Source organism: Ammospiza nelsoni, chromosome 10 (genome assembly GCF_027579445.1).
Source record: "Ammospiza nelsoni isolate bAmmNel1 chromosome 10, bAmmNel1.pri, whole genome shotgun sequence".
Lineage (NCBI taxonomy): Eukaryota > Metazoa > Chordata > Aves > Passeriformes > Passerellidae > Ammospiza > Ammospiza nelsoni.
The window spans coordinates 4,836,091-4,859,050 of NC_080642.1; the positions used below are offsets into that span (position 1 = coordinate 4,836,091).

The 22,960-nt window shown below is 42.2% G+C and overlaps 1 protein-coding gene across 1 annotated transcript in view; it reads left to right on the top strand.

Moving 5' to 3' along the window:
* Nucleotides 1-22,960, top strand: part of FNDC3B (fibronectin type III domain containing 3B) — a 187,439-nt gene that overhangs the window by 148,810 nt on the left and 15,669 nt on the right. Inside the window, exons 20-23 of the mRNA XM_059479160.1 lie at nt 1,454-1,567; nt 4,252-4,401; nt 8,204-8,484; nt 15,063-15,275. Coding sequence (XP_059335143.1) covers nt 1,454-1,567; nt 4,252-4,401; nt 8,204-8,484; nt 15,063-15,275 — 758 coding nt within the window. The remainder of the gene's footprint in view (nt 1-1,453; nt 1,568-4,251; nt 4,402-8,203; nt 8,485-15,062; nt 15,276-22,960) is intronic.

Genomic DNA, 22,960 nt, shown 5'->3' on the forward strand with positions numbered 1-22,960 from the left:
GGTTTGAAGTTACTCACTTGCAGGGAGAAGTTCAGTTAAAACTTGAATTTTAGAAATATCTGCAAGACTGTTTTCGTTTAAAAACACCCACTGTTTTGTTTTTGTGAAAAATTAATTAAATGCACATGGAAGGATAAGATTTGCTTGCTGGAGTGAGAGCCATTGCCTACCTGGTAGCTTTGAGTATGTGATGCTTTGCCTTTTTTTTCTTTTTTTCCATTATTTTTTCAGCAGAACAGTTGCAAAGCATTTCTGATTCCACCCTTTGTTAAATGATGGAGTTGATTCTGGTTTGGCTCTGTTTTTCTACCAGGTGCAAAATAGGGGAGGATGTCCTTTACCGGATTCTTCCTCAAAAAGAGCAGAAGTCAATAAATTATATTTTTTGACATGTACATTCTTTGTAGGACAAAGCAATCAGTGTTGGCCTTTCTTTGATGGCAGATACTGACACGTCTGCTGAGAAGTTTTCTGGGGTTCATAATTTCTGCGTCGTTTGGCCTTTTTGTAGTGGCTCTTTTTTTTCATGCTCACTAATACTGCATTACAAAATAAGTAAATACCAGTGTTTTTCCTCTAATTGCTTCCAAGTGAAGCTGCTTTGTTCTGGAGAACAATTTCTAATTAACTCGGGGATGTACTGAGCAAACCTCGCTCTTCCACTCAGGAGGCCTCAGAAAGGCTGCTTCAGTGCTATCTGCTGCTATCAGTCCTCATGCTGCTGGATGAAACCAGGTTCCCAGACTGCTGAAAATTGGCTTTTTTTCTCTTTTGCTAATCTGCATTTAAATTATTCTGCTGCCACGGGCTCAGAGGCTGTCTGAGCTGAGCTGCCCATGGAGCGGAGCGTGTGCGCAGCGTGTCCCTGCACTTTGTGCCAGGCTGGGGTCCAGCACATCCTGTCCTGATACAGTAACTTGGGGCAGGCATTCTGTGTAAAAGAAACTGGAAATGGACTCCAGTGTGTGCCTTGGTCTTTGTGCTCCTCTTTGTATCCATGGGATGCTGGTTTGGATGCGTGAACACCCTGTGCTAAGGTAAGGCAGAGGGACACAAACTGTTCCTCGGTTACTGTGTGCTCATTCTCACTTCTGGGCAAATTGGAGGTGGTTTCTGCTTTCATGAGCACTTGCTGCCACACAGGAGGATGCACAAAGGATGTACCTGCTCTCTGCTTGTTCCTGAGCTCACCTCACACTTCAACTCTGAGTCATTTGTGTGGGCTCATCCTGAGCTCTGGTGGTTGGTGCCGGGTGTTGGAAACCCAGTCTGCCTTTGAGAAAGTTTAGTGCGGTGAAAAAGTTCGTGTGCTGTTTTTGGAAAGCTCTTGGGGCTTTGAGATGGGTGTACACCTGTATATTAATAGTAGTAGTAACAACAACAACAACAACAACAACAATAATAATAATGATGATGATGGTGGTGATGATGGTGATACCTTGTTCCCCTGCAGTACGGGCCATATTCGGAGGTGACAGAGGTCACCACAGCAGCAGGACCACCAGGCCAGTGCAGAGCACCTTCCCTGTCCTTCCTGTCCAACACACGAGTCCTGGTCAGCTGGGAGGTGAGTCAGGTCCCTGCCTGTTCATTCCACCTTGCTTACCCAGACCAGTATGCTCAGCACAGAACTCAAAAGTGAGCTTGAGAGCTGTTCACTGGGCTGGAGCTATCTTGTTATGCAGGGAAACCCTAGGTAGAAACTACTCTATTGTAGAAAATCATCTTCTCTGCTTTGCTCTGAAGAATTACACGAAGCTGGACATGTGTCTTCCAGACCAGGATTCAGACACAAGGCCTCCTGCATGGGCATCAGATGATAGAAGAGCTCTTTGCAAGCTTTTAGCACATCAGCATGTTCTCATTTCGAATTATAAATACAAATATTTGATTTTGGCTGAAACTGGAGTCTCTGATACAGAATTAACTCTACATAAATACTTATGATGTAGGGTTTTTTCCCCCATCAAAAGTTTGTGTTTTCCCCAAATATTTACTTTTATTTTAGTTTGTGTGCATGCCTCCTCCATTCTCCAGCATCTTAGGCATTGAGCTCAAGATAAATGTTAGCTGAAGTGCTATGGGAATGATTGGTACCATTAAAGAAAAAATGCTGTGTAATTAAGGCAGAAAAGAAAGGACATTACCATAAATAATACTGTGATGTGGTTCAGTGGGAAAGTCTGTAGTTCTGCCACAGACTTTCGGTGAAAATCCAGCAGCCACCCCAGCCCTGCTTCTATTGAGCTCCTCCCCAAAACAATGCTCCTGTTGAGAAAAAAGTCACTGGCATTCACAAGATGCTCAAATAAATTGTGCTAACAACATACCTAGATACAAACATAATCTGTGTTTAATTTAATAACACACAGGTGTATTTGGTGCAGTTTGGGGCTGTTAATATTTTTTGCAACTAGAAATCACATTGAACTTTCAAATGTTGCCTTTTCATGGTCAGGGATTTGCTCTCCCCAGCCATGAAGCAGTGCTTCTGGTAGGTTTTCTATTTATTTGAAGGATATATTTGTTTACTCTAGCTAAAAATGAAGCTGTGGCTTGCAGTGGTTATGTTTTCTTAAAGAGTGTCATTTTTTGGCTGATATGAATTAGAAAGAAAAACAGTGAAGCACTGTGGAGTGTGGCTAGAGAGCACACTGTGGTGCCCATTGTGATGCTTTTTTTTTTCAGATTTTGTTCTGAAATCTGGCTTAGGAGCTCTGAATGTTCCTGCTCACACACCTGGAAGCTCTGAGGCAGAGCCAGAGGAGCTCCTGTGCCTGTGCAGGGTGGTTGCTGTGGTGTGCAGCAAGGCTTTGTGTCCTTGCACTGGAAATTGCATCTTGCCTGTCACAATCACAGAGTCCTTGTAGGCCCCTCCTCTGCAGGCAGAGCAGGGCTTCCCTGAGCTCCTTCAGAGGGAGTAGTACAGTACAGATCTAGGCAGTTCTGTTAAAAACACTAAATATTCTGGTTTGGGAACTGTGCCTGTATTGGCTCATGTCCAGCACATTCAGGCATTGAATTTGTGTTCCCCTAAATAAAGGGATTGCTGGGAATATGGGGAATGGGACAGGTTTAGATTAGATATGGAGAAGAAATTCTGTGTTGTGAAGGTGATGAGACTCTAAAGCAGTTTGCCCAGAGCAGCTGTGGCTGCCCCATCCCTGGAGGTGTTCAAGGCCAGGTTGGATGGGCTTGGAGCAGCCTGGGCTGAAGAAGGTGTCCTGCCCATGGCAGGGGTGGGAATTGAGGTGATTTTGAAGGTCCCTTTCAGTCAAAACCATTTGATGATTCTGTGATCCCCTGGGAGTCTCACTGTGGATGTGAGCATGCCAGGATCACACTCCCAGGTCCCACTGTGGGTGTGAACGTGCCAGGATCACACTCCCAGGTCCCACTGTGGAAGTGAACATGCCAGGATCACACTCCCAGATCCCATTGTGGATGTGAACGAACGTGTCAAGATCACACTCCCAGGTCCCACTGTGGGTGTGAACGTGCCAGGATCACACTCCCAGGTCCCACTGTGGGTGTGAACGTGCCAGGATCACACTCCCAGGTCCCACTGTGGGTGTGAACACGCCAGGATCACACTCCCAGGTCCCACTGTGGGTGTGAACACGCCAGGATCACACTCCCAGGTCCCACTGTGGGTGTGAACGTGCCAGGATCACACTCCCAGGTCCCACTGTGGGTGTGAACACGCCAGGATCACACTCCCAGGTCCCACTGTGGGTGTGAACGTGCCAGGATCACACTCCCAGGTCCCACTGTGGGTGTGAACACGCCAGGATCACACTCCCAGGTCCCCTTCTGGCACTGATGGGTGGGTGACCTCCACTGGAACCTGGGGCCAGCTCCTCCCTTGCTGAGGTGGGTCTTTCCTCAGCACATGAGTGACTGCTCCAGGCTAGATTGATGCTTTTTTTATGTTCTCCACGGCTGAGCTTCTGCCAAGCCAGTGGAGAGACAATTTATTCCTGAGTGTCCTGATGGAAGGCAAAGTAGCTGTGTACACTCATTTCTGTGAATTTCAATCAGGTAATTTCTGTGCAGAATTGTCCTGTTTCAGTAACCTCTTAGGGAACATTAACTCAGTACATTTCTATTTGCAGCAGTAATGGTGTATTAATTTAAAAATAAGGGTGATTGTTGGGCTTTTTTTCCATGTACTTCATTCCTTCCCCAGTGAAACACAGCGATCCAAAGTGCTCATTTCTGAACTGAACCACATAAATATTTGTGTTGCAGAGTCCTGAATGTTCTGGTACTGACATCTCTGAATACAGATTAGAGTGGGGAGAAGAGGAGGAATCTCTACAGCTTGCATATAGTGGCACAGAAACCTGCTTTGAAATCAGTGACTTGTCAGCAGCAACGCATTACTGCTGCAGGCTACAGGTAAGGCAGGGCTGCATGCATTGCCCTCTGAGAGCCAAACAGAGTTTCCTTCCACTGCTGTTCTCATTTTTATCATTACTCCCCTCTGAAGTTATGTACTCTGTAAGGCAGGAGGAATGCGCATTTATTTCAAGCAATACAGACTGATGTGCTACTTAAAAATTGTGTTTTGTTATTTTTGGTGACTAATGTTTGTAAGGACCACCTTGCCCTCTGATACCAAAACAAAATGGTAATGGTTTAGAAAATTTAAAAAATAATAATTTTCTTCATGGTAAGGAGAGGTAAATATTATCCACCTCCCAACTGGATATTGACGATTTCCCTGGCTTAAATAATGAATTCCAGCATCTGTTTAATTTATCCAGTAAGGCAGAGCACCTGAGTAAATTCCTGTTTGTAGAGGAGTTCCCATCTTTGCCATTTTATCTCTTAGATTTGTGAGACAGGATCTCATATAGTCTTTACATTATTTCTTTTGCTTGATCTCTTTATCTCCTACATTTTCAGTAAAAAGTAGCAGTTGAAAAACATTTTGTGTATCTGTATGAAATTAAAAAACCAGGACTTTTCATCCTTTATGTCCATCGATAAATAAATGGAAGGTAAAGCAACTGGGAGTGAAGTAAAAATATTTTACCTAAGATACTCTTCCACAAGATATATTTGTATGTGAAGGCAGAACACCCCCACTAATCCAACCCAAACACCCACCCAGCTGGTAACATGTGGACCACCCAGGGTAATTCCTTTGATCAAGGACAACATGCTTCTGTTGAGTGTTCCCTTATAGTTTTGGGGTTTTTTTAACCAGGATATTGAATTTTTTTCATCTTTTAGGGAAGAAGGTTTGGAGGAGCTGGCCAGCAGCCCAAGAGCTCAGGCCCCACAACTCAAATGTATTTTGTGTCTTGGCCAGAGCTGGTCTGTGCCTTGCTCTGGCACTCTGGGGAAGGAGAACGAGGGAATGTGTGAGAGGCTGGGAGGTGTGAGCCAGAAAGTGCCTCTTGTTTCTGCAAGAGGGAGAGCATTCAGCATCTGCTGGGCAGGGAGGGGACTCTGAGACCACTGCTGTGGGAAGCCCAAGGAAAATTTTGTGTTAAAAATGGAAACAGCCAGCTGTATGGCGTCTTTGATTTCCAGTGGGTGCTTATTTCAAACTAGCTGCCACAAAAATGTTGCACAGATCTACTCAATTTTTAGTGCAGCCAGTATAATTTAATCCATAGGCAGAAGTTACAGGAAAGGCTCAACAGCAAGAAGATATTTTATTGAAGTCCATCAGTGACTCAGGTATTACTTTCTAGAGAGCTTCATCCTCTGGATCTGATCCTTTGTATTATGTGAAGAAGAATTTCTTACAAGATACACTGTAATCTTCAAACAATTGCACAAAAATCTCCCCACAAAGTAGATGTAACAGGCAAAGAAAGTTAAATAGTGTTAGAAATGTTTATTTTATCTGTTACCAGATTTAACAGAAAAATTTCCTTTTTAAAAATAAAAAGCTCCCCTAACCACATTTATTCAGCCTTCTAATAAACACACAGTATTGCTATCTCAATCTACAGTAATTCAATAAAGGGGAGAATTGAGGAATCGGGCATATCTAACTGCAGGGCAGACAATTGTCTTAACTGTTGCTCAACTTTTTTCCTGTAATGAATATTCCTGAAAACAATAGTGGCTTCTGCAGAGGGAAATATTGTGTCACTCGGAGGTGGCAGGGGAAAGCAGCTAGGCTGCAAAGCCCCATCAGTTATGGTGATGAGATTGTCCAATAAAACAGTTAAAAAACACCACTGACAATAAATTGCTTGGAGCAAGAAACAAATGGCCAAACACTGATTTAGAGGCAAGACAAATCATGTCATTGGCAGAGCACAAAACAGGGCTCACTTCTAACAGCTCCAGGAGTGCTGCATTAAATAGAAGATTTCCCTGGAGCAGGATTTGTTTTGAAGGGCTTTTTAAAGGCTGACAAATGTAACTTTATTATCTCTTTCTTCAATTGAACAAAATGTCTCCTGGAAAAACAGAACATGGCTTTGTGTTCGTATTATGCAGAGCAGAAATAAGTTATTCACTGCAGTTAAGCATAGACTGGAAATCAAACAGTTGTTTGATGTGTCCTGTCATTGCCCTCAGAGTCCTGCTGGTAACATGGTAAGGCTTTTTCAATTAATTGTAACCTGATGGGAGAGTCTGGGCGAACTTTTCCAAATGTAAAGGAAATGTGGAGGGTGCTGGGCAGCACTGAAGCTTTTTTATGAGGTCTGTGCCTTGTGGACTCATGTAGTTTCTCCTGTAGCATGTTCTGTAAGCTCTCCCCATACCTTGTGTGCTGGCAAGGATGCTGGGCTGTGTCAGGAGGAGCCCAGCAGGCAGATCCAGGGTAGGTGGTGTTGCCCATTTCATGCCATTCCTGATAACCTGGAGTGCTGCATCCAGCTGAAATAGGTCGAAATAGGGATGTTCAGATGAGATACAAAAAAAAAAAAAAAAAAAATATCACTGTGCAGGCTATTAAGGATCTAAGTGGTCCAGAGGGGCTGTGCAATCTACCTACCTGGAATTTTTCAACACCCAACTGGAAAAAAAGCCTGAGCAACCTGGTCTGCATTGTCTGACCCTGGCTGGAGTGGCAGGTTGGGCAAGATGAGTCCCACAGTCCCTTCCAGCCTGTGTGGTTCTGTGATTGAGTTTATGATAACCCTGAGGAGGTAACATCAGTCATTCCCTGGGCAATTCCAGTGCAGTGGGTACAGCTCTTGCCACTGGCTGAGCATCAGCTAGCTGACAAAACCCCAGGCCTGTACAGCTGTGTACTCTTGGGCTTGCTAAGACAGCAGCCTCTAATTAATGAGCAGAAAGGGACCAGGTTTTGAAACTTGGTTTCCTCTGGGATTCAGGATCTATGGCTTAGGATGAGAAGCTTGATAAATTATTGCTCTCCTCTTTGGTGAGAGATACTGAGCTGTGTGCTTTGGTTGTGGTTTGGTGGTGAATTATGACTTTTCCAACTGTAATGATTTTGCGATTCTGGGGAAATGTTGAGTCATAGGCTTAATGCTGTGCTGAGGTCCTATATTCTTATTTCAGAAGCTTTTTGGCATTAAATTAGTAATCCATTTTCCAAATCAGGAACCAGGGTAGTTTTTAACAAGCCAAATATCCCCTATCTTTAGAGATATTTTGCTTGCACAAAGCATCTGTTGGGCCACCCTGCAGTATACTGGGGACTTTGTGCTGGGTGTCTCAGTAATTTTGTGTAGCCAGTTTGCTGATGTCACCTGTCACTGGCAGCATGACTGTGACATTTTCCAAGGAAAATTAGGAACCAAATTAGGAACCAGGGTAGTTTTTAACAAGCCAAATATCCCCTATCTTTAGGGATATTTTGCTTGCATAAAACATCTTTTGGGATATCCTGCAGTATACTGGGGACTTTGTACTGGGTGGCTCAGTAATTTTGGATAGCCAGTAATTTCGATGTCACCTGTCACTGGCAGCATGACTGTGACTTTTTCCCTTACCAACCAACGTTTGCCACTGATAAAAAGGGAAAGAGAAATATTCTGTTAGGGAAAAGAGATGTATTCTCCAGTTTTTCTGAGACATTCCTGAGTGACCAAGGAAGATACTAATTCCCTAGGATAGCAGAGGTATGAGTCAGCTTCAGAGGAAACCAGCAGTGCACATCCTCTGAAGAACTCATGCAGCTCTTCCAGCACATTCATCACGATGAAGTTGATCCAGATGTGAAGGAGAGCACTGGTAAATGTCCTTTGTTTCCCCCCAGGCCATTAACCAGGCTGGAGCTGGGCCCTGCAGCGAGCTGGTGACCTGCAGAACGCCCGCGGCCGTGCCTGGCGCCGTCTCCACGCTGTCCGTGCTGGAGGACGAGCACGGGGCTGCCTGCCAGCCCTCACCCTCCGTGTGCCTTGTGCTGAGCTGGGAGGAGCCCAGCAGCAATGGGGCTGAGATCACATCCTACAACATCGACCTGGGAGACGTCAGCATCCCCGTGGGCAACGTGACCAGCCACGTCATCGAGGGCTTGCTGCCCGAGACCTCGTACCGGTGAGTGCTGGGCACGGGCACCACGCAGCTCTGCTTCACTCAGGAGATGCTCCTGCCGTGGAGGGGGGCTGAAAATGCCAACCAGCAACCCAGACAACCAGCCTAGGAGCACAGGAATCTGCAGTCATTCCTTGGTGGAACTGCAAGTTCGTGTTCAAATATTGTTTTCTCCCGCCTTTTTTCCTCTTTTCTCCTCTCCTCGTATTATCTGTAACCTCTCCTCCTTTTTGAGTTGCTCTGCTAAGGTAAGTTTACACTGGTAATAATAAATATTAAAATAAATAAATTTTAAAAATAAGAAATAATTAAAATGACAGTGTTACATCTCATGTTTTTTCAGCTCCTTTGAAGTACTGTTCCAAGGGATTAAATTATTAAGTTATTGATCCCTGAGCAGGGTTAGCAATTTTCACACAATGAACTTCTATTTGTAGAGCTACAGCTATTTTTTGTCTCTGCTATATGGAGATTAATGAAAACATGATCTGAATTTAAAACCAATTTATATTGCTTCAGAGTCTAAATTGCTGTGGCATTGCCAAAATTTTATTAGTTTAATGTTCAGGCTTATATGTTTTCTCCCTAATTGCTAATTAAGAAAGAAAAATGGTTCCATGCAGGCAATGAACAGCAATACAACAGAATATGTGACAAAAGAAATTCTATTCTAAGTACTGTTCTAATAAAGACCAAAATTTGATCACAGAGTTGTAAAATTAGATGTCACAGACTTCCTGTAACATTTTTCTTTCTTTTAACTTTGTATTCAAGGTCACAGTTCTACAGATCTTGTAAATTTTAAGTTCATAATTCACATTTTATCCTGTACCAAAGAAAGAACTTGTTATACCAAGGATACAAATACATACACTAGAAGTTACTTAAAGTGAGGAGCACACATTGCTTGCTCACAGATCATTCATATAAAGTTGAAGAGTTTGTTTATGGATTGGTCACCCAGCTGTGGAAATGCATCACCTTTGGGCAGTCTCATATTCCCTGGCTTCTCCTGAAATGTTTGTTCAACCAAGACCCAAAAAAGCGGAAAAGGGAACTTTGAGCAACTCACTCAAGACAGAATGTGGCATTTAAATTCTTCACCAAAGTCTTATTTCAGTCTCTTTTTTAGCTGGTTCTCTGATGGTCTACAGCTTCCTTAAGGGAAATGTCTTCTTCTAGACTTGGAAACAAAGATTGGAATGATACTTTTTGCATTCTTGTTTCATTATTTTGTAAAAAGCACCATATTAAATCACATAGTTTTAGTCAAGGATTTGTCCTGTCTCTGGTCCAAATGAAACAGCCAAAACCACAAGCATTAACTGTTCTAAATATTGTTGTAAGACTAAGCTCCTACTAAAAAAAAAACCCACTTGAAGAACACAGACCAGTGGGTGGCTGATCAGAAGTAATAATGTTGGAAAGCTCTTTTGTTGAACAAGATCAGAGAAAAAAACCCCAGATCTTACATCTCATTCCTGTAAGGGAAGACAAGTGACTGCAGTTGCATTGCAAATACACCTCATCAATAGTTTGAAGTATTATTTTGCTAATCAAAAATAGATTTGTCAACGTGTTTTGATCATTAACTTGTTCACTGATATTTCTTCTTCAAGCATATCTTGACACCTGTCTTTGATCAGGCACTGTCTGCCCTGATAAATCCTTAAGGATTATCAGGCTCTGTGCTAAATGTTGGTGCATTTTCTACCCTCCCTGGCTGAATCAGAAGAATGTTTCAGAACATCACTGATCTCATTCTCTACACTTCTCCACTGATGAGTCTTCTTTTTGTGTCACACAACTTACTTTTCTCCCTCTCAAGTGTTTATTCCCTGCTGTGTTTAAAAACACAGTGAACATATTTTTCCTAGACTAAACAAGCCAAGTACTACTGGGTTGGAGGCTCTGAACTCCCTTGCCAAAATTTCAGCAGAATTTGAAGTAAATCAGCAAAGGGTTTATATGTTTCAGTTGAGTTAGAATTCCAGTATCAATGTTTTTTGGTTGTGGGAAACCAAAATTGAAAGCAAATCTTGGTTGTTATGAATCCAGCAAGTCCAAAATTGGGAATTTAAATTGTTTTGGATAGGGGGTGATTGTGAAAGCCTGGCCATGTGGGCCCACCCTGTTAGCTTGGGTCTGGCACTGCTTTGCCTCCAGGTTCTCTGTGGGAATGGCCATAACAGGAGCAGCCCAAGAGCACACGGGGGAGCTCCAGGCAGAGCTGGGCTCCAGGCTCACAGGCTGGATGCTTTGTGTCCTAGCAGCAAATCCAGCCAGCACCCCATGAGAAGGATTTCCATCCCAAAATGCATTTAAGGCAGGAGGAGGTGGAAGACGCCTCTGCCACACTGCGAGTGGCCATGGTAGGGCTGAGTCAGAGAATCCCTGCTCAGACCCAGCCCAGCTCTGCTGCTGCACAGAGCAGATGCCTCCCCAGAGCGCTGTGTAAACATCCTGGCTGCTGAGCAGCTGCAGAAATATGTCTGAGTTCTGCAGTCCCTCTGCTTTATTGACACAGCCACAAAGCTCTGGAAACTCAGATTATAGGGTAATATACTTGGCCTGGTTTTCTGCGAGCTGATGTAACTAGGAGTGAGTTAATAAATATTCCACAATAAATAAGTATTCAACAGTCACAGAAACACCAATTTTCTATTACAGTCTGTTCCCAAGCTTCGCTTAACACATTCCATAGATAATTGTGTTCTGCTGCTGAGATACTTCACTGCAAAACAACTTCCAATTTTTAAGAATGTTTCTCCTCTGAAGTTACACAGTGTACAGGAATATATAGTAGCATTATTAAATTTCAATAGCAACACTTAATTTGGTTTAGGAATAAAAATTCTATAAATATTTTAGATTTTTAAACTGCATCAAGTGAAAGTTGTGTTGGACTCAGTCTTGAAGGTCTCTTCCAACTTAGTCATTCTGTGAATTCTGAAAGATCATCCAAGATGGAGGGAAAAATTCATGTGGATGCTCAAATTAGCAAAGTTTAAGCAGGCTGTAAAACAAAATATATTTCAGAGTGTCAAGCTTAAGTCTTCTTCCAGGAGTTTGAGTGGGGATTTGTGGGGCAGTGTGTGATTGCTCTTCATCATGTCCAGGCTGCTGCTGGTGGTGGAGGATGCTGCTTCCCCTCCCCTTTGGAAGTCCATGGCCTTTTAACTCCCACAGGTTTCCAGTGTATTGCAACTGGTGGCATTCCACTTATGGGAACCAGGGAATCAAAGTCTTCTCATGTCAGACTGTAAAATTAATTCAAAAGTTGATTTTCCAGTTTGTTGGAATACTATACAAAGGATTTTGTGACCAATCTGAAAATAGCATCCTGTTTAGTGTGTTTATTTTCCTGGGTCAAGAATCTCTTAAGAGAGAATGGTCTGTTAAATATCATTTCATGGTTTCTAAATTTGCCTAGTCTGATTTATTATTTTTCTTTCTAAATGTTTCAAAGTTGTAGTGGGAAAATGTGAGAATGAATACAAATATTATTGGTCCAGGGTCTGCAGAATTAGACATATTCTTAAATACAGTCTTTACATTTTCAAAAAACCTGTTGTCAAATTGTGATTGTCAGATGGTTTAACAATCTATCTTTCCAAGAGGATGTTTGGGGTATTTTCACTTAGAAACCGTTAGTGGAAGAGTTGACTGGAATTCAGGAAGTGCTTTTGCTGCAAATATTTCTACTTGTCTGTGCTATACTTTTACATGAAAATAGAGTTGATTTTTCCCAGTACCGCTTCTGTAAACAGGAATTGGTTTCCAGTTAACTCTGGGTGTTCTCTTGCCCACCCTGGCTGTGCCACCCAGCTGGCCAAGCTCACTGTCACAGGCTGGGGCAGGACACTGAAAAGCACCTGAGCAGGAGCAGAGATGGTGCAGTACCACCTGCTCTCCCACCAACATCTGCTCTTCCCCCTTCTCCACGTGGTCCTTTCTCCTTTTCTGCTTCCCTTCTTCCTCCTCCCCTTCCCTTTGGACTTTCTGATCCCCATGGAGCAGACGCTGCTGGGGTTCAGAGGGAGGTAGCACCAGGGTTTGGGTTTGCACTGCCATGTGCACAGGAAACACAAAATTAGTTGTTTGTGTGTGTCTGATGAAGCTCAGGCCCTGGGAATGATAGTGGCAATTTACAGAGCTTTATGGTGGTGCAATCAGCAGCAAAAAGTGGTCACATCAGCCATGATAGTGAAATAAATCAATTCCTGCTTTCCCAGTGTCATCGCACATTTTTAAAGATGCCTGTCTCTATTTTGAGGCTTAAGAGTTTCCATCAGTGTTACAGTGATGAGAGTCAGGAGGGGAGGGTGTGTGTGCATAATTGTGTGTGTCAGAAGGGGGGAGCAAGAACTCTGTGCAGCAGAGGAAGGCAAGGAAAGAAATTAATGAGGAGACACAATTTTGCCTTGTACAAATACCTGGCAAAAGCAAGACAAGGAAGTGCAGGTTTCTGTGCATGCATATGTCTAAAAAGTGTGATATTGGAGAGAGATTCATCTCACTGAGTGTTTTCAGGTGTGGTAGCTGCCAGTTGGAAACCAGCTGAGTGCTTGAGGAGAGGAGAGGCTTTGTTGTTACTGGGACTTTAGGTAATACCAAACAAAACAAAAGAATATATACTCTAGAGCATGCTGCTGTAATCAATCTACAAAAGCAGTAGTACCATTTTGTGATATAGCTGCTACTGTTTATATGCACATGCTAATGTGAGCTTGCTAGAATCCAGTGAAAATACAGGCAGGCTCTGTTTTTTTTATTGGAAATACCATTAGATATTGATGTAATGACTCTTAAATGTAAAGCGAAATGGTAGCATAATGTGAAGTAAGATCCATGCTTATATTAATTACACTTCTTCAGATACTAGAAAAGCCTGTTGTTCTTCCTATGCTTGCGAGCAGCAGTTGAAGGAGAGGCTCCCAGTAGATCTCTGTGCCATCCACCCTTAGGGAGGAAGAGGAGGAATGTGGTGATTTAAGGTGGTGAGGATGCATTTCCTGAAGCCAGAAGGAAGGTTAAAAGGAAAATGCAGCTCCACACCAAGCAATGTTACCCCTGTTAGTGGCTGGGTCAATAAGCAGAGTTTTAAGCATACATTTGCATATGACTGCATACACACTGCATTCTCAGTGTGCAGTGGCTTTAGCTGACTAACCAATAGATCAGACTTCATTATTTTACAATATGTTTATTAACAATGTAACCTTTTATGTTCTTGAAAGGCAGAAAATACTAGTTTTGGGGTTTTTTCGAATGAGGAATACTCTCTGGAGAGTGTTTTTCCCCTATCCCTTTAACATACTCTTTTCCTGATGGTAGAGCTGAAAAATTGCTCTTAAAAGCAAAGTAATTTTTCATATGTTTGTGTGAACTTGCATAATTTTGTGTTCTTCATTCAAAATAAGTATGTTTGCCAAGAAAAGACAGTTCTTGTAAAGTCTGTACCCATGAGAAAATACAAGGCTGCTGTGCACAGGATTTCCAAAGTAAATGGCATCTCTCCAGCTAAATAAATTAGGGTGAACTATCTCAAACTTAATTAGTTTTCTCCATCCTGATTTCTCATATTTAGTCTTTGATTAACAAACTTCTGAAACCTTTCAGGCTCATCTGTACCAATATTTCTATTTACAAATCCTCAAAACTGTTTGGAAATACAAATTTCCTCTTTTGTTATGGTGCTGTTGATGTTACCATAGTCAGAGACTGCTACTCCTCACTCATCTCAGTGTTAGACTGAGGTGCAGACAGGTAAGAGAAAATTAACAAAGCAGAAAGCAGGAGTCATTATCTTAAGAAAGAAATAGAATTTAGAAGACTGGCTCAGTCTTAAGAACATTTCCAAATTCAAGCTGCTGTGACCAGGCAAGTGCTCTGCTTTTCTTCTTGATGTCCTCAAATGGCTCGAGGGCCTTTGTGCATCTTGGGAGGGTGACTTGGGTCCAGCATTTATTTGATCTAATGGATGGTTCAGTGGCAGTTAACATTTCTACACTTTGTGGCAGTGTGTAGGAGGTTTGTGGATTTAACCTCCTTCATTAGTTCCTCCCAGCAGAGTTTCCTGTGCTTAAGTAGTGTGCTTTGTGAGACTGAGAGAGCACTGCTCTGGGCTTCAGGGTATTTGCCAGCATGGGGATGGGTTTCATGGCAGTGGCACCAGTGCTTTCCCTGAATGATTTCACCTAAATTAGTCCATGATCTCTGTTAGACAACCAGAACACACTTTTGCATTTTATTTACTCATGGTTGAACACATCATTTTCCAGGCTGTGCTTGTCCTGTGCTGCTGCCCCTTGTCCCTGTGGCTGAAGGAGCTGTCACCAGGTCCTGAGACCCAAACCTTGCCCTCTGCAATTCTGATATCTGCGCCTCTTACAGTCTAAGCAGGATGATTCCTGTTGTGCTGACAGAACCTTCCAGTGTGCCACAAACAGCCCTGGCAGCTGGGTGGGCAGGGATGGGGCAGGCAGCCCCAAAAGCTCTCTTGCTCCTTGGGTTGTGTTCATATCAAGAACCTCGTGAAAACACTTCATTTAACATTCATCTTCTTGCTTTGTTTTTAGGATCAGGATCCAGGCTGTCAATGAGATTGGAGCTGGACCTTTTAGCCACTTTATTAAAGCAAAAACCAGGCCATTGCCACCCTTACCTCCACGGCTGGAGTGTGCTGCAGCAGGGCCTCAGAGCCTGAAGCTGAAGTGGGGAGACAGCAGCTCCAAGCTCCACTCTGCTGATGACATGGTCTACATCTTGCAGATAGAGGACAGAAATAAAAGGTAAGAGAGATGAATCTTTGCCTTGTGCCAATGAAAAAAAAATTCTGCTTCATCATAACACTGTCGTGAGTGGAAGAAAAACTCTGTTTTCCTGATTGCTTTGTGCCTACCAGTTTGTACAAAATACTGTTTTAATAGGCTTCCTGTGCCTGTATTCTGAGCAAGTTATGCAGTAAAGCTGAGAGTGATAAAGAATCATGGAATCATTAAGGTTGGAAAAAACCTCTAAATTGTTGGGTCCAACCACTAACCTAACACTGGCAGGTCTAACAGAAATCAATCCTGTGCTGGTGACATTTCAGCAAAACCCTTGCCTCTCTGCCAGTAAATTTAAAATCAAGTTTCAGGGCCACAGTGCTTTACCTTTTGGGGTATATGAAATAAAGATACTGCTTTACTACTGTAAAGATACACCCAGCTTTCTGTGTGTATTCATAAAGCCAAGGGTTACAAATCAGATGTCTAGGTAAGGTAAAACTGAGCAGAACAATGTTTTTTGGGCAAGCTGGTGGTCTTCATTTTATAGCTGTAATGTTTTACAGCATTAGAAAATACAAGCTTGGCATCAGCTTGGTAGCTCCACAATAATTTTGCAATAAGATGTGCAAGAAACAAATATCTGTGTTTAAATTAAAGAGTCAGTGCTAAGCAAAAACTTATCTTCCCATGTGAGCTTTGTATGGGAAGATTTGCTAATGTAGATCCAAAGTTGTGATGAGATATATTCATTTAAAAAAGGGAAGGGAAGAAAGACAATATGCAAGTTATGCCTAACAGTCTGAGCTCTTCAATGAATAAATATCATAGATGGTTCATAATTTACTAAGAATCACTCTCAACTACTTCAATTAGCTAAAATAAGTGACTTATCGAGTAGATAATCCTTAGAGACCTCCAGCACAGATCATAATTTGCTCTAAATTAGCACTATTCCTTTCATTTAAATGGAGCTGTGCTGAGTTTATGCCAGCTGAAGATCTGGCCCAAAAGCTCTAATTTTAAGTAATAAACCCACCATGAATAATGCCTTAATACCTCCCAGTATCTCCACTGTACTGCTGCAGAGAGGGTACACTGTATTAATCCTGAGAGGTGTCCAATGAATATAAATCCCCATTTGAAAGTCTGCCTGCTGCAAACAGCTCCCTCAGAGTGCAGTGATGCTTGGCAGGAGCCCATCACCTGCAGCACCCTGGGATTCAGGCAGCCCTGAAGACACATCCAGCAGGCTGCTTTGCTTTGCTTTCATGTAGCACTGCAGGTAGGAGGGTGAAGAGCTGTAAATTGTTTTTAACCTGTCGTTATACGCGGGAAAATAGGAAGTTGCCTTGTAAGAATAAAGTGTTACCTCGTAGCAGGCAAGGGAGGGATTTTTCTCCCTTGCTTTGGCACACAACTTTAGCATGATCCTTTGCTTTTGCACAAGCTTTTCCCACTGCAAATGGTCTCTTATGAGCTTTTAATTGGGAGCCATTTGGACTTGATACTCTGCTGGATCTTCTTAGCTGTGAATTTGACTTAGAGTCTGCATGAGCTCCCAGAGATGCTGAGAAGCTGCTCCTCTACATTGTGCTGTCTCCTCCTGCCTGAACTGAGCCATTCCATGAAAAGGCTCCCTTTGGTGGTTGAGTTTGGAGCATTTAGCCCAGATAATTCCTGAAATGAGCCAGGGCTGGGCCGTGGGCATGGCAGAGGAGTGGGATGGGTGCACTGTTGTGTTTGAGAGCAGCTGGAGCTGGCAGGTCCTGGCCATAAGATCTGTGCATTTGATCCCTGTCTGGCAGTCTCTTTTGCTTTCCATTGTGTGCATGGATCACAGTGAGAGATGGCCCTGCAAGGTGCAGTTCTGTACATCCAGGAGAGCTGTCATCCCTGCTGGGCAGGGAAGGACAGCCCAAGCAGGAGCTGGTAGGGGCAGCAGGTGCTTACAGAGGTAGGAGTCCTCTCTGAGATCATTCCTGTTAAACAAACCCTGCTGGGACTGAGGGGTTGCTCACCCCTCTGTGTGATTGTGGAAAATGCTGGAATACAGCTCTTTGAGCATCACATCTCCAATGGCACAGTAAACTGTGCACATGTGAGGGAGCAATTAAATGGGATATTTTAGCTGGAAGGGACCTGCAGTCCTGCAGTATGAGTGCCTGGCCAGTTCAGTGCTGGCCAAGTTAAAGGGCATTGTCCAAATGCCTCTGAATCACTGACAGGCCTGGGACTGACCAGCCCTCTAGCAAGCCAGTCTCTGGTGAAAAAATGACACAGAATAAATTATCTGGAAGGATGTTTTGGAGTATTTTATGGTTTGAAAGAGTTGTAGGAAGGTGCCATGGTGTCCCCTCCGTTGGGAGAAGAGATAGTACTTGATTCAGGCAAAGAGGCTGTGGTTTAAAATATGAGTAACTAAGAAGTGACCTCAGTCGTATCCCTGGTCTTTCAGAGAACATGGTTACTGTATTCCCTGAGACACCTGAAATTACTGATAACAGCTTTATATTGAAATCCCTCCGTTCAGTACTATGATTGTCCCTTCTTTGGTTTAAAATGGAAGTTACCTTTAAAATTCTGTTGAAGCATTTTCACAAGCAGAAATATAAAGATGAGTGAGTTCTTTTAAGATGAGAAAATAATCAGTAAGTCCCATCCTGACTCAATAGCTTTAATGGCCTTTTGTAAAGACTCAGCTCTGGCTTTATGTAATGACAGCCAGTGCTCTCCGGTGTGTCCTGGTCATTAAGGAGTGTTTTCAACTTTTCCTTTCTGTAATGAGGTGTAACAGGCCAGTTGTTGGAGACCAAATGTTTCATTGATTGCAAGACCTGTGAAGCAAAATACTTGGAAATCTTGTGGCACTGATTAGTGTAAGGGCTTGAGGAGGTGTGCACATCAGAGATGTACCTGCGTTAGCTCCCATTAGCTCTTCGGGGTGTGACATTTAGGAAGATGAAATTAGCATCACTTGTCCTTTCAATTATGGGTAGCACTGAGTGGAAATGAAGAAAAATCTGTTTCTGGAAAGCTCAGTACATAGAAACGTTAGTTGAGAGTAAGTGACCTTTATGTAAGGAGGACTATGAAATTCCTTTTTTAAATAAACTAGCAGTTGTGACTTCATTTTCTAATTGTGGTAATGTCAAGAAATTTATGTTAATCAAATTGCACTATTTTCCAGAATACTATGGATTTTTTCCTCTGTGGAACAAGTGAACTTAATTAATGTTTTTTATTTTCTTCCTGCTGTACTGTAATTAATCTTTAGTTGTTCCCACAACTAATTGCACCTCTTAGTGTCTTAAAATGCTCACAATATCCAGTCTGAAAAGGAGAATTAACAAGTAAATTAGGAGTGGGTCATTTATCAGTTGTTTGTGTTCATTTTAGATGACTGTACGTTGCAGCTGAGGTAAATTGTGTGATTTTTGTGTGTGTAGAGAATCACAATCAATATATACACATGTAATTACATTTTTAGGGAGGACCATTGGTAAGACTGACTAAGAAACATCCTCAACATATTCTTTACAACCATAATGTAAAGATCATTTACAATTGTCCCACACTTCTGTTGCCTTCAGTTGGTGGGAGCAGGGAGTGGTTTAATATATGAGCCTCAACCTGGGTGTTTGCTCTGCTGTAACTTGAAGGCAGAATAGAAACACAGAGGGATGAGTTGCTGAATGTGCTGCCCTTGCCTGATGACTTTTGCATAATCATCCCCTGGTTACTGCAAGTTTCAAGCAGTCTAATTAAAAAATTGTTTACACTCCTGATTTGATCAAGACAATTTACACCCATTTTAACAGCAATTACTGGTATGTATCAGTCCTACTGGCTTGCGAAATTCTATTAAAATACAAAATCAGATAAGTTAATGTATCCTTGCAAAAACCTGCAGGAAAAAATCATTTTCATATTGGGTAAAACAGTGATAAAAGGAAATTAGGCATGAGCACCAAGACAGATGGCATGCTACAGTTTGCACTGCAGGCCTGGCTAGATAGCAAGTTAATGTTCAGGAAAGTTTTCAAGCTAGCCTGTGTTCATATTACTGCATTTTGTAGGTAACTATTGCTATTAAAAATAGTGATATTTATATTAGCAGCATTCTGATCAGATACCTGGAGCTTTGCAAATGAAAAAGAAGAGGGAGAACTGTTCCCAAGTGTGAGAGAGTTAACTTGTTAATGCATTTCATCTTTCTTCCTGGAAGCAGGAGTGAACCAACATTTGTAATAGGTGTGAGTTAAATGTATGTGTGTCATTATTTGGAACAAAGTGAAGCCTCAAAAAACCACGTTAAATGTGTGAGATGAGGTGCTTCAGCTGTGAGGAAGCTGGCAAGACACAGAGTTAAGATGCTACTCCATAAGTATATTCAAAAAATCCCTGCTTTGGTAAGAAGTAAAATTTTCTCCTTTATTTTGATCTGTGCACATCTGCAGGTCCTTCAGACTTGATGGGTAACTGAATATTCCAGACAGCAAATCATAAATAAGAGCAGCATCTAGACCCAAGATTGTCACTGTAATAAAAACCATTTTCTGCACATCTGTAACAACCCTATAAGAAAAACAACACCTTGATTGGAGTAATGACTGTCATATTTAATCTCTAAAGTGCAATGGAGGCTCAGCTTAGTGCAGCAGGATCACATTGGCCAGTTTTCCAAGGGCACATTTTGAGGTTCCAGCTTCGCTTTGCTCATGTTGGTGAAGCAGAGGCTGAGCTTGGCTCCCTTCTCCAGCTCTGCCCAGGTTCCTGGGGCTGTCACAGCAGCAGCCTGGACCCCATGTGCTCAGTGAGCATCATTTGAGGGCCATAAACTCTGTTAAAACTCTGGGAAAGGGCTCTGATGCTGCACAGCGAAGATAAACACATGCAGGGCTGTAAGAATATTGGTTTGCTGCTCTGAACTCTGCTCTCTTTTGGTTTCAGCTTTAAGTTCACTCTTATTTATTATTGTTGGTTAGTGACAGGGTGTTGTCAAATCATCTACTTCTTCTTGTGTAATTTCAAGAGGCCATTGGGTGCTCTCTGTGATTTCTCCCATTCAAGTGCTGTTCATTCCCATTTGAGCTGTGCTCAGTATTGCCCTCCCTGCCTGTTCCTTGCCCCCCAGATGTGGCTGCACACAGCAATCTTCAGTCAGGCACTTGGCTGCTCTGTCTTCCATTCCTGTTGAATGTGCCCAGATGCTTCTTGCAAAAAAATCAATTTTTCTTGTTGTGGAGGAGCTCCTGTAGGCTGAAATACTTCAACTCTCAATAATTCCAGACGTCTGACAAGTGACTGTCTGTTGTGAATATGCGTTACAAACTCAAATTCAGCAGCAGATGAAAGGTGATCTAGTAGAAACAGGCTAAAAATCAATTTTTGGCAGCAAGTACTCTTTGTCTAGCCTGCAGATGTGGGAGATAACTCAGGGAAGAAAACCAAACTCTTCCCATCTGTTATCACTTCTCTTCCTGCCTTTATCTGTTCTTCACTTAATTTTGCTTTTCTAAGTATAAGGAAGGAAATGTTTCCTTCACTGGGCCCTGATGTTACTATTATTATTAAAAGCACCAAAAATCATATCAGTAGTGAGCATACATTATAATACAATTAAAATATATAATATGTATTATAAATAAAACTTTCCCAAAAGGAATCTTCCAGAAAACAGATCTTCAGGTCGAAGGGGCCAGTGCATCCCACCTGTTTGGTCCACACCCATTTTAGGACTGGAAGACAGAGTTGTGAGAGGCTGTGGGAGCACAAATCTCTTTTGGAGAACTCTTGTTTTATGTTTAATTTCCCTCAGCACCTGCCTGCAAAAGGAGATCCCAAAGAATGGCTTGGAAAAGTGCCCCAAAGCTGAAAAGGTTGGGTCACCCTGGAACTGATTGTAGGAACAGTGATGGATGTGGGGATGAGAGATGCTGCAGATAGGAAACTTTTCCCTTTGAGCAGAATGTTTTAAAATACAGCAGAAATGAAAAAAAAAAAAAAAAGTGTTAATTTTACTTCTGCATCTCTGAATTAGGTGGTTTTTTGGTTTGAAGCTTTGCTTCCCTTGTGGCCACAGTACAGAGAGCTGCTGGTGGAGAGAGAAAATCACATAAATCAGTGAGTGTCTGATAATGTTGTGCAACCAAATTAGAGGAATAGTCTAAGAAAGTAGGTGGGGGCAGTAAATGTGTAGATAATGTGATGCAGCATTAATAATATTAAAAGAGCTGTTGGTTTGTGAAATTCTTGTCATTTAGTTTCTAATTAGGCAGTTGCCTTTGTGTGCTGCTGTGAAGCCTCAGGTCACCAGGTTGGACTGTGTGTTAATGATGCTGTGTTAATGATTTCTCTCCCGCCAAAATCCTGACATCTGACCACATATTTTGAGAGGCAATATCAGAATCATTCAAGGCTCTTTCAGCCTTTGTGCCTTCCCCCAAGATTGCCATCTTCCTTAGTGCTGTACAGTAGAATTTCTTCCAAATTAAATTCTTGCAAGAATCAACAGGTTACCAAAATATCAACAAAACCCAAGAGTTTGAAAGGGAACCTGCTGCTCAAAATGTGCTGGGAATTAATGAGCAGAGGTAGAGCAAGTACACTTATATTCTTCTGCTTGACTGGAAGTGACTGAAGTGGAGGAAACAAAATAGCTGCAAGATGCAAAATACTTCCAAGAAGATCTTCACTGGGAATAAAAGGGTATTGATGAAAAACTAACAGCAGTGGTGTCTCCCTAACAATTGCTGTAGGACACGATGTTCTCTCTCCACTGCTGTGTGCAGGTAAATGAATAATAAAATGAGTCTGGGAAGGGAGTACACAATCTCTCTGTGAGATGAGGGAGAAGTAACCTCTGGGGACTGCCCCCATCCCTGGAGAAAGTTGCTTTCTTTTTGGTCTCTGTTAATTTAGTGGAGAGGAGAGGCAACACTACAGCCTGGAAAATTAGAATAAATCAGGTTTAATTGTGGAATGTGCAAACTTTAAAAACGAAAATTCAGCTGTACTGGGAATGCCAGTAACCAGAGAGGCTGAATGTTTTCAAAGGCAGGGTGCCTGTTGAGTATGTAGCCTACTGTCTTTTGAATTCAACTGAGATTTGAAAATGTCTTGTTTTGAAGAAGTTGAGAAGGAGATGGAGCACAGGGAAGGTTTCCATACACAGATTAAGTCAACATTTCAATGCATAAGAGATTAAGTCCTTGCAAACAGGCTCAGAGCTGACTTGTTCTTGAGGCAATGTATGGAATGAGGCCTGGATGAAGCACAGTGAGCAATAACAGGTTTGCCAAGGAGGCAAAGGTACATAGAGCTCATGTTCAAATGTGCTTTTATAAGTAGGTTTAGATTTTAAAAATGAAATTGCAATCATATGAAAATGTTACCTTAGTTAAGATAATTTTAATGCATGCTGCCTCATAGTAGTAATGGGCAGTTACACTGATTGACTCAATTCTGAGTTCATTGTGGTCCTCCAGAGGAAAGTCCAGGAGAGTGAAAAAAGACTGCTCCATACCTTTAGCCACCTACATTGATTAACTACAATATTTTTGTAAATAACAGAAAAAATCCTGGAGGATTATGAAATGCCTGCTTTACACATGAGGAAAATACTACCTTATCAAAAAATCACAAGCATTTTGAAGTTAGGCTTTCATCTTCATTACATGACTTACATCATGATCTGCATCTTCAAA